Source organism: Miniopterus natalensis, chromosome X (assembly GCF_054644295.1).
Source record: "Miniopterus natalensis isolate mMinNat1 chromosome X, mMinNat1.hap1, whole genome shotgun sequence".
Lineage (NCBI taxonomy): Eukaryota > Metazoa > Chordata > Mammalia > Chiroptera > Miniopteridae > Miniopterus > Miniopterus natalensis.
The window spans coordinates 24,999,855-25,012,165 of NC_142103.1; the positions used below are offsets into that span (position 1 = coordinate 24,999,855).

Sequence of the window (12,311 nt, forward strand, 5' to 3'; positions counted from 1 at the left end):
TATTATCAGCTATGGAATGTAGGAGTTGGCAGGAGCCTTAGAGATTGTCAGGTCCAATGTTTCCCAAATTCTACTGAGCATCAGATTTACTTATGGCTCTTATTAAAAAGAGATCATTTGGCCACATTCTGGATCTATTGGGAAACTGTCTTCCAGAAGAAGTGGTAATCAAGTTTAAACATAATGAGGGTTTTGGTATGAGGCAGCAGCGTCATGAGATACCAAGTGACTGCGTGGACACAGTACTATGTTCTGTGATGTAGGGGCTATAACACTAAACATATGCTGGGAATCTTGAAGAAGCTTTCACTACGGGTTTAGTGAGAAGATTCTCTCAGTTGATTTTTGTTCTTAATGGTAGTCATGGTCTATAAAGTCACCTCAAAAACTGAACTAATGAATACTGAACAGTTGTTTCTAAGGGAAAAGTGTGTGTGTGTATCTCAGTTATATTATAATCTTAAATTCTAAAAACAACTCATCCTGTAGTTTCTATTTTCTTTATTTACCAGGAGAAAATGAGATTCTGAAGTGTTAAGTGATTTGCCTAAGGCCACCCCACTAACAGGGGCTAGAGTTGGGATTCAAACCCCATGCAACTGTCCCCAGAACCAAAGCTTCTTGCACTACAGTGCACTGCCCCCCACCATCTCCATCCTCTGGGATACCTCTGTAATACAGCTGAAACAAGAAGACAGAGTATCAACTTATTTGACCTCAGCTGGGAACGTGTGCATTGGGAGACTCAAATTTTTCATGCTTTGTGCAGGTCTGCAAATGACCAGAAAAGCATTGTGAGTATTAACTTTGTTGTTAGAAAGACATTTTAGGAAAGAGGCAAATTTGCAAACAGGGAATCTGTGAATAATGAGGATCAACTGTACGTGTATTCAAGGTTGACATTCAGTCAGGATGCACTGGTATGACCACACCTATTGTAAAATATTGAGGGATTCTTTCACACTGCTTGGTAAGTAGCCACTGCCTTAAGCTTCCTGGGTGCCACCTGACCTCTCTCCCCTGAGACCTCTCTACAAATAATCAACTAGGGGTTAACACCTGGCACAGTTAGGAGGCCTCCAAGACTCTGCTGTAAGTGTCTGTGGATGGCTTACATTCTGATTAGATGGCCCCTATTTTACAGGCTGCTAATTGTTTTGACTATCACCCCTGTGTATATGTGTTCTCCCACATCTATACTCAAAGGATTTAGAGAGCACAAGGCCAAGAATTAGAACTTAAGCTCTCTGAGGGTAGGAACCATGTCTGTCCTGTGTGCTGCTATATTTCCAGTCTGGAAGAGCATCTAGAATAGTAGGCATTCAGTAAATGTTTGATGAATAAAGGAATTAATGAATTAGGAACTCTCACTGAGGTTAGTCAGGCACAGGTGTTTACAAGACATGAGTTTCATGCCAGATCTAAAAGGAAACAGCCATCTATTAGAAGAGATGTGGAGTAATACAAGAACAGACATTGCAGGGCAGTAAGACGTAAGACATGTACAAGGAGGAGAAGGAAAGCAGCAAAGAGGCCATGGAATGGGACAGTGGGGGCATCAGAACTGGGGCCACTGGGATGACAGTTGGGACAGAGATATGGGGGAGTGTTTGGCTCTTCATTCTGAAGCAAAGTTTGAACACTTTAGTTCAAGTTGTTGTGATGGCTGAAATTTGGGTTTCCTTCATTCGTTCAACAAATATTATCAATTGCCTACTCTGTGCCAGGTGCTATTCCAGGCACTGGGAATACTGTAGTGAACAAAATACAGTCTCTACCCTCGTGGAGCTGCATTCAAATGAGAGATATAGACAATAAATACATATAAATATAATATTTCATGGGAATGTAAAATGTTACAGCCACTCTGGAAAATGGTCTGGTAGTTTTGTTAATAAACTAAATATACATTTAATATATGACTGAACAATAGTTCTTTGGGGCATTTGTCCCAGAGAAAGGAAAACTTATGTTCACAAAAAACTGTACATGAATGTTTATAGAAGCTCTGTTCACACTAGCCAAAACCTGGAAACAACCTAGATGTCCTTCAATAGGTGGATTACTAAACAAACAGTGGTACATCCACACCATGGAATACCATGTAATACTACTCAGCAGCAAAAGGAGATAGATTATGATAGACCCAACAACTTGGGTGAATTTCAAGGGCATATGCTGAGTGAAAAAAGCCAATCCCAAAAGGTTACATACTATATTATTCCATTTATATAATATTCTTGAAATGATGAAGTTACAGAAACTATAGAATAGATTAGTAGTTGACAAGGATTGAGGGGTGAGGAGGTGGGTATGGGTACAAAAGGGAAACATGAGAGGTCCTTTTAGTGACAGAACTGACCAGTATCTTGACTGCGTCGGTGTATACATGAACCCACACACGTGATACACTGATATTGAACCATACACACATATTGTATTGATGTCCTGACTTTGGTTTGGTATTGATATAGTATTATAGATATGAAAGATGTAGACACTGGAAGAAACAGGAATAAGGGTTTACAGGGATGTCTCTACTAGATTCATAACTTCCTGTAAATCTACAATTATATATTATTTATTTTTTATTGAATTTATTGAGGGTGATATTGGTTAATAAAATTATATAGGTTTCAGGTGTACAATTCTATAACAGATCATCTGCATATTTTATTGTGTGCTCACCACTCAAATAAAGTCTCCTTCCATCACCATTCATCCCCCTTATACCCTCTCTACAATTATTTCAAAATAAAAAAAATTAAAAATATAAGATTTTAGTTCTGATGAAAAAATTAGGTAGTATCAGGATATAGTGACAGGTAGATGCTATCTTAGAAAGGGTAGTTGAGGGAGGCTTCTATAAGTGGGTGACATTTGAAGAGACCTGATTGACAAAATAACCCACAGTGGGTCTCTGATCAGAGCAGTACAGTCTAACGACATAACAAACATGTTTTTAGGTGAGAACTGGTAGCTATTTTCATGACAGAAGATTGGAAAGCAGGGACTGACTGCCCACTACCCAATAGGCAACTATACATTCACAGTAAGGTGGGGAGGGAAGAGCCTGTTGGCAACACCCACTGAGGGAATGAGGCTTCCCTGTTCAGAGACAGAGGAGAATTGTGATTGACAAAGGCCTAGCTGCCAGGGAGCATGTCAGAGGTGGGGAGGGGAGTGGAGTGAAGAAGGGAGGGAGAGAATATGTGTGCATGAATGTATTGTGTGAGGTTCACACTAACACAGAAGAGAGCTGGGGGCCAAGGGGAGAGGCAGTTAGTGCCAGAGTTTGAATTGAACCCTATCCCCCTGACTCGTACCGTACCTGTGCACTGTCCCTGACTTTGCACAGAAATGTGATCTCTGGAAAATCTTTCCCTCCACCTTTGCCTAGGAAATCCTGCTCCATCCTTCAAGATCTATCTCAGGTGCATCCTCCCCTGTGATGCCTCCCCTGTTTTCATGCTCCCTACCCCCAACAGATGTGACCTCTCCTGTGGCTACAGGATGGGGGTGGAATCTCAGTACTGAGGTGTAGGGGAGTGTCGGGGACATTGGGAAGGGGCAACCAGTCTAGAGGTGTAAGGAGGGCTCTGCGTTTTGCCCACAAAATTTTACACCTGGATTTGTACATTTGGGTTAAAATTACTGTAAGGACGTAACATAGTAATGGACACTGGGCCTTCTGAATCCAACTCTTAATGAGTGGAGCCTGGGGATTTTCATTTTTAATAGGTAGTCCTGCTGACTATATAAATCAGGCAAGTTTGAGAAACACTGCTCTAATCTAGACCCTTAATGTATGGATGAGGAAACAGGTTCAGAGAGGGGAACTGACCTTTTAACTGGTCACACAGCCAATTAGTGACTGAACCAGAACACAGCTCAACCTGTTTGTCGAACTGTACCTCCCCAGCAACTTTATGTTAAATTCCCCACACACAGTGCTAGGTCTCATACATTTCAGGCCATGTAGTAAATACCTGTATGAATGAATGAATAAGATTAACACCCACTGTATGCAAAGACTTTATGGGAGTTAAACACTGTACAGGTAAATTTTGATGGGCACAGCCAAAAAGAGGTAGGAAATATGTCTGGAACTGTGGCAATGGGCAGCTTAAGAGGGGTAAAGCAGAGGGCATAGGGCAGAACGTAGTACTCTATAGCCCTTCAAAATCCTCAAGCCTTGGATGTGAGAGCAGACAAGATGTTCAGAAGATATGTTTTAAGTTCACTTCTAAATCCTTGGCTCATAAAATGTTGGTCCTAGTTTCTCCTCTAATCCTCTCTCCCATCACTATCACTTTCCAATATGAAGTCCTCTCATCTCAGGAGGAAGGGTGGATGGCAAAGAGGCTCACTCACCTGATGAGTGTGCAGAACTGTAAGAACGATGAATTCCTTAGCGCTCCTACAGAGAGAAGAGGGAATAGGAGAGTAGTGTATCATGCACTAGGTATTCATCTAGCACAAGAAGCAACACCAGAATTTTGCCCTGGGCTGCATTCAGCTATATGGATTAGGACAGAGGGCAATCTGAGTATCTGCATGGCTGCCTCTCCTCCCATCATTTGTGGGAGTTGTCATAATCATCCATATAGGTTCACACAGGCATCTGAAATGGTATTACCGTTATCCCTGAGTTTGTCATTTTTCAGGTCTTCTTTTTTATAGTCCTTCTCATATTCTCTCTGTAGAAATCCCGAAACCTTCGGAGCAATTTTGTCTGTAGACTAGAAAACTCTCAAGGAAAACTAAAGGTCTGAATTAGGGAACTCAAAGGGCACACAATCAGTATTGGGAGCCATGTACTATGATTATTGGCAATTTGGTATTTAAGCAAGAGGGGCAGTTCAAAGGAAGAACCCAAAGGAGGTCATTTGGTCATGACTCACATTCAGCAGATTTGTTTTAATTGAAGGACCAAAAAAAAAAAACACACACAAAAAAAACAAGAGCCAGGGAGCCACAGATGGAAGCCAAGACTCTCCAGATAGCAAATATTAAAAAAGATGAATTTGAAACTCTTCCAACAAGAATTATGCCAATGATCAAATAGGCTATGAGGTATGAACATTTTCTCCCAGGAATATATAATCCTTTAAAAGAACTAAAAGTACTGGAAAGAATTTGCCTTGAAGGAGCATCCCCTCTCCTTGCTGGCCTTTTTCAAATGTTTCTGGGAACAAAGGTGTTCAAGAAGCAGAGTCAAAATGCCCTTGGTTCTGGTATTCAAGAAAGGCCAAGGCCCCCTGCTTAAGGACTTGGAACATTACCCATATTCAGTGAGGCAAAGTTCCGGGATGAATCAGCGCCAGAGTCTGAGAAGCTCCCAGGAGAAGGAAGGAGTTGTGTTCCAGGGAAAACACCATGGAAAAATCTGTCTCTTGAAGAGGGCAGGGACATAGTGTGAGTTGTATTATGTGATTTGTCTGCTCTGACCCCTGCTGTGTCTCCCCATTTCATGTAGAACAAAACAAAAGTCCTTATAGTGGCTATAATTCTCCCCCACTCCACACACTGGCTTCTCTTCTGTTCCCCAACCATGCCAGAAACACTCTTGCCTTAGGGCCTCTGCCCTGGGTCGTCTCTCTTTCTCCAACATCTTCAGCTCTTTCAAGTCTTTCTTCAAATGTTACCTTCTCAATGAGGCTGACACTGGCTATGCTATTTAAAGTTGTATCCTGTACTCATGTGCCCAGCACTCCTGATCCTCTTTATCCTGATCCACTTTCTAGTCTTCAATAACATTCATCAACTTCTAGTATACTGTACGATTACTTATCACATTTATTGCTTATGGTATATCTCATTTCACTAGAACATAAACTCTAATGGACATTGATTTTGTCTTTCTTATTCACTGTTGTATGTTCAATGCTGTAGAACAGTGCCTGGTGCACAGTAGATACTCAATAATAAATATATATTGAATGAATGATCCACTAGCTCCCAAAGTTATCAAATGAGCAAGCTCTGTTTTGACCTTGAAGGAGCTCTAAACTCCCTTGCAAAATTGGGCTAACTTGTTCTAGGGTGCAAAGATATCCACTGAAAGGAAAGCAAAGATTTCTGAGGGGTCAGGCTGAAAGAATCCCAACATGTCCTGCTGGGGTTGAAAGAACTCACCTCATACTGGTGTGGTGATAGAGGGAGAAGGGCAAAGGGTGAGGGAATACAATGGACAACTAAACTTACAGAAGAGACAAACTAAAGGTAATTAACGACCAGACACATTCCAAGACATTGAGCTGGAGGGGGAGCATGTCAAGGAAGACCTGCTCTAGACTTCAAGAGGAAGCATTCCAAACCCCTCCAGAGCTAGCGAGAGGGGTTTGTTCAATACACAGAGCACTAAGTCTGCCTTGAAGGGGAGGCAGGGGCTTGGGGGCAAGTGGACTTTGGGAGAATAAGAAAGATGAGTGGGATAAAAATACTCTGAACTAAAAGAGGTTGAAGGAGATAGAGGCAGAGATGGAACAGACTACATAAGGCAGAGAAAGACAGTGAGAGAGCCAGCACATGGTTTCATTTGAGGGGAGATAGCCAAGGACCTCTAAACTGAGATTAGCCCATGTAATTTAAAACCTTCACCTCTGTCCTCTGGTTCCTTATCAACAAGTCTATGCAAGGGGGTATGTGGTTGGTATGTGTGTGTGCATGTGGTGGGAGTTTGAGGTAAGGGAGTATGTATGGTATATGTATGTGTGTGTGTAAGCATGTGGCACAGGTGGATTTGGGCATGTGTATAGCACATGGTGTGTATGGTGTGTGGTATGTGGTGGCATATTATGAGTGTGTGTGCAGGATGTGTGTGTGGCTTGTGGTGGCATGGTGTGAATCTGTGGCGTGTGTGTGGTATGTGATGGCATAGCATTTGTGTGGTATGTGGTTTGACTGATGTGTGCGTTATGTGTGTATTAGCTGGTAGCATGTTGTATGTGTGTTGTGTGTGGTAATGGTGGAATGGTATGTGGTGTGTGTGGGTTATATGGTCTGCATGGTGTATGTGTGTGAGTGTATGTGGTGTGCATGGAGTGTGTATGTGCTACGTGGTGTGCATGTGGTATGTTAGTGCTATGTGATGGCACAGTATGTGCGGTGTATGTGTGGTATGTGTGGTATGAATGGTATGTGCACATGGTGTGTATGTGATATGTGGTGGCATGGTGTGTGTGGTATGTGGTGTGTATGGTGTAAGGAAAAAGAAAAGTCAATATGATTATCCCCATGTACAGAAGGTGGTGGCCCTCTGATACTCCTTTCTCTCTTTTACCTGCCCTTATCCCTGGAGGGCATGAAGGGGTCACACACCCCATGAGTAAAATCCACAATGGTAGGTTCCCTTCCTCAACCCACTGGCGAGGGATTTGGATTTTCTTCTCCTTAGCTTTTTTTGGGGGGTGGGATAGAAAGGTAGAAAGCATGTCTTGCTCACACTGTGCTTATCTCAGAGTGTTCGTTAAATGGCATGTTTGGTTCTCATTGGTCATTTGGTCTGTCCCAGAGCATAGTAAGTAAAAAACCAAGGGGTTTTGGTGAGGTGAGTAGTGAGGTGAAGGGTGAGAGGTGAGCTCTGGCAGGAGGTTATTCTTTGTGTCTGCTCACATCACGGTAGAAGTCTAAACCACAGTGTGTGATGGCCCCTGGGGCCCCAGAAGGTCTGGATCCTGAAGTCCTGGGTAGCCAGAAGCCCTGGCTAGGGCTGCTGTTCCTGGAAGGGCTCCTCTTTCAGTGCCAGGTAGGACCATGGTAGCCCTATGCCACTGGTGGGGCAGGGGAGTGAGTAGTGTTTAGCTCCTGCCAAGGCCCAGAAGGCCTCTATTACCTGATGAGTTCTATGAACCTCTCCCTTGGGGCTTCACTCACGTCCTCCTCATTAATAGCCAGAATCTGGTCACCAGCCAGGAGCTTGTCCTCAGAGGGGCCTCCTGCAGAAGAGAGGAGAGAGGCATGAGGGCTTGGGGCCACTGCTGGGAAAGCATAGGTCTGAGGGAGTCACCAGTATCTGAGGAAGCTGAAGTGGGTGCTGAGCCCTATAGGAGATAATGCAGGATGAGTGGTGCCAGTGGTGGGGGTGTTCTTTGAGCTCTGTGCCACTGCTGCCTGTGGCAGATGGAGGGCAGAGGACTGAAGAAAGAGAATGAAGTGGACCTTCTTTGGCTGGGAGTGGTGTGGTGGCAAAGGTCCTAGACTAGGTTAATGACTCCTCTCTTGGCTTGATTCTAAAGAGGAACAGAGGCTTCCACTTTATCAGGAGGCATCTGCTCAGGCACAAGGAATAACTTCCAGACTACTGGAGGTGGTACAGGTGACAAGAGCAACCTTCATACTTGAACATTATTCATACTCACTGCTCTGTAATGATTTACGCATTCAATTGTTTGGAGACAAGGGGATTGACTAAAAAACCCAAAGGGTTTCTTTTCTTTCAACTCTGAGAGAAGCTCCTCTCCAGTAAATGAGGGGAGGGGGAGGCACAGACCCTATATCACGGGTGGTTGGAAATTGCTTTCTCTCATTTCCATTTCCACTGTTGAGGTTAAGAAAGCAGACCTGTTTGAGGGACATACTTTCTTGGTTGAGGTAAATGGTGGGGGTAGAGGAATACAGGCAGTGCTGCCCCTGGTGTTTAGCAAGATCTTGAAGAAAAGCTTTTCAGAGATTCAAGGAGAATGAGAGTCAGACCCAGCCTCACTCAAACCTAAAAGAAATGTTTAATGACACATTCCAATCTCAAACCAGCCTGGACTCTTGTTTGTGTCCACTTTAAGGGGCCAGATACCAACTGCTCACTCTCTCTACAAAAAAGTGTGCTGTGCAAATTCCAAAAATGTGAACAAAACCAAGCAACTATGTCTCTTGAGCACACAGCTCAATGGCTCTGGAGAGTGTGGCCTGTGATCTGAGGGTGGCTTTGCAGGCTCATCCAGCAGGGTTCACTACTCCAACTGCAATGGCCCTCAATCCACTCAGTCAAAGACTGTAGGAGCAGAAAGCATGGTGGTGAAAAGTTCACTCTTTGCAGCCAGTCAGACCTGGACTTTAATCCCAACTGCCATTCACTAGTTGTGTGACCTTGGATGAGACATTTAATCTCTCTGAGTCTCTTTCCTCATCTGTAAAATGGGAAAATACCTGGACCTATACATCATAAGAATGTTGGGAGGATAAATGAGAAGATGAATGTATAGCACTTAAAATAGTTGATTGATGTTGGTAAGAATTTGATATATGTTAGTTATTATATCCTCCGAGGGACAGTTTCTTCAATTCATTTCATTCCTTTTATGCACCTCTGCCATAAATGCCAATCTTTTAGGTGAAGATCCCTCTACCTGTTCCCTCCCTCCCTTTCTCCCTTCCTCCCTTTTAGTGGAAATAGTTCTTATGGAACTCAACTCTCTGATGGCAGTGGTAGGTAGCATCAATCTTCTACTGCCTTCACAGAATGGTTTGTTGGTATGCTCCACCATAATAATTTCTCTATAGGATGCTTCTGGTCTTTTCTCATGGTCTCAAATACAGAACCAAAGAAGTTGTCTGCATTTGGGAGCCACCTGGGCCAGAAACAGCTTTGTGGATCAGCCCAAGTCTTCATTGGGCTGGGCCTGCCAGCCCCATGGCTTTCTGTGGACCTTGCCGGTGACTTTCCTTCTCTCCACTCTTCCAACCCTTCCTCTTTTTTATACCACTTGAAGCTGGGGGCTTCCTTTGGCCCTGTGAATTCTGTCTCCTTTGAAGTGAAAGAAGGGGCTCCTGGTGGTCTGTTACTAAGTCTTATATGGTTCCTCTTACCCAGGACAAATTTGATTTCTGATCAGAGACTCAAAAACCTCTTGTCAAACTGCATGACTGACTCAGGAGCATTAGGTCAGCCACGAACTCCTGTACCGAATTGTTTTTTTTTTTCTCTATGCCCTCTAGTTGAAGAGAGAGCTTACAAAAATCTTTTTGTTTTCCTTTGAAGATGGAAAAATTCATCAAATTTCTGCTAGACCAGTTTGTACTCTGGCTGCTCCTCTTGACTGAGCGAGAAACTGTTGTAAACATCTAAAGCCTCAGGCCCAGCAAGTCAGGAATAAAGCTGCTTTCTGTCTGTCTTTTCTGTCAATTCCTAGCAGATTTGGAACAAAACAGTGCTTAGGCCTTTTCCCATTTCATTCATGATGTCGTGTTTCACAGTTCAGGTGGTGTTTTCCCTTGTTTCATCCCACATGGCCCCATTTAAGCCCTGCTTCCTCTGTGTGGTATCAGACAGACTCAGGTGCAAATCCTGCCTCTGCTGCTTTCTAGTCAAGTGACCCTGGACAAGTCATTTCTCTTCCTCTCTGCCTCAGTTTCCTCATTTATAAGAATGATATGATACCTTGCAGGGTTGGCTGTGAGATTAAATGAGATTATGCAAAGCACATAGTAGGTGCTTAATCAACGATAGCCATTGTTATTGCCACTATGGCATTCAGAGATTTCATTCTCCTCTCCCACCTATAGTCTGTATCCTGATTCCAGTTGTCAATGGTTCACCTAGTTCATGAGTGTGTACCAGTCTCCACAGCTGGATAGTTAGGTTCTTGGGGACAGGAACTGTGTCATGCACTTCCCTACAACCTTGCTGGACTTAGAGTAGGCAGTCTATAAATACTTGTTGAACTGAAATTAAAATTTTCATCTAAGGCAGTATGGCTCTTCTATGAAGGTTCTATGCAAATAGGAAGCTTTATTAAGACTCAGACCTTACTAAACCATCAACTGCAGCCTCTGCCGAGGGCCCCAAGAAGCCTCAAAGGTTTGTGTCAATCAGTCTTAAAAGACTGGCTCCCTTTCACAGTGATTGGCTGGCAAGCCTTCATCCACTCTTCATGAATTCCTTCGCAACACAGTGTACTCAGGAGCTCTGCTCTTTGGGAAGATGTAGGGTGTTGGGGGATAGAAACCAGGGCCGGGGGGGAAACCCTGAAGGACACCTACCTGGCTTCACAGATCGCACCACCACAGGCCTCTCACTGCCAGCCACGAAGCCAAAGCCATATATAGGGTCTCGGTGAATGGTCACTTGTCGCAGTGTCTCTGCTGGCAGCTGCTCACATTCCATATCATTTGCGCTCTCTTCCTGCATCACATGACTAAGGGAAGGGGAACATAGGATCAAAACAAGATGCAAAGGCAACTAAACCTCAGAAGCAGCTGGGAGGGCCACCGATTAGGGTGCTGGCCATGGCACCAGGGAATTTGCACACTTAGCTTCCTGCAGCCTCTGGAATCAGCAGAGGCAATGAATGCCTATTTCCGATTGCAGAAAGAGGAGTCTAGAAAGGAGAAGCCACTTGTCCATAGGGCCAGGGCCAACAGAGGACACTGGTGCTAGAGAACCTGACATTTGAATCAGTCATCCCTTCAAGATATTGGGACCTTAGAGGAAGCCTAGATGGAAGTGTGCTATTCTAAAGGTTAAGTGGTACCACTCATTGAATTGGCTATTAGCTCCCTAAGAGAAACCAAAACTTTGAGGAAAGGGACTACAAAACAGGCAAGTAAGTAGGGAAGGACTGTGAAGTCATTTAAGGATGTGAAGCACCTTCATGAAGTCCTTGAGTAATTTTAAACTTTAACATTCCTTAGGTCATATATAACAATAAACTATTTAGATGGCTTCTATAAAGAAATGGGCTACATTGAGGACCACTGCTTTATGCAATTGTACATAATGCCAACTAATTTCAATTAATGGAACAACTGGAAAATGACTCCTGTGGGCAAGAAGGAGAGATGTGCCCTGTGGCTGCCAGCAGACTGAACCCCAGATGGGCTGGGAGAAGAAATATCACAGCCTCAGTACCTGGGAGGGATTACAGATGGCTCTTCGATGCCCACAACTTAAGTTACTGAAGCTTAGGAATTGCAAACGAATTTTATAAAGGTTCCATAGCAAGGGCCAGGGTGAGGCATACTGTAGGCAAGGATAGGTCTGAGTGAAGTATTCGAATGAAGAGCCCTAAGGGGTAAGGGCACTGAGTGACAGTGGCAGGGAAGGAGGTAAACAGAAGAATGAATGGCCTACAACAAGGATAGGGCAGGTGGAAGTGGAAGAGCCAAGAGACCCAGAGCCTGAGCTCCCTGACTTGGCACCACTCTACCCTCAGGCTTTCTGGCCTAATAAATGGGATGAGTTTCCTAGCCTCAGTGTGTGTATTTTTGAAAATTAAATTTTCAAGCAGAGTCCTTCTGAACAAGATCCAGAGGGCCAGGAGCTAATTAATCAAACTAGTGTACGGTTTGTAAAAGAAGTGGGAGGTTCTGAC

At 43.8% G+C, this 12,311-nt stretch overlaps 1 protein-coding gene across 1 annotated transcript in view; it reads right to left on the reverse strand.

Annotated features, from left to right (window-relative positions):
* FRMPD3 (FERM and PDZ domain containing 3) overlaps positions 1-11,128 on the reverse strand; it is a 65,280-nt gene extending 54,152 nt beyond the window's left edge. Inside the window, exons 1-3 of the mRNA XM_087829407.1 lie at positions 10,981-11,128; positions 7,838-7,940; positions 4,375-4,420 (exon numbers count right to left, since the gene is read on the reverse strand). Coding sequence (XP_087685533.1) covers positions 4,375-4,420; positions 7,838-7,940; positions 10,981-11,128 — 297 coding nt within the window. The remainder of the gene's footprint in view (positions 1-4,374; positions 4,421-7,837; positions 7,941-10,980) is intronic.
* Between the last annotated feature and the right edge of the window lie 1,183 nt (positions 11,129-12,311).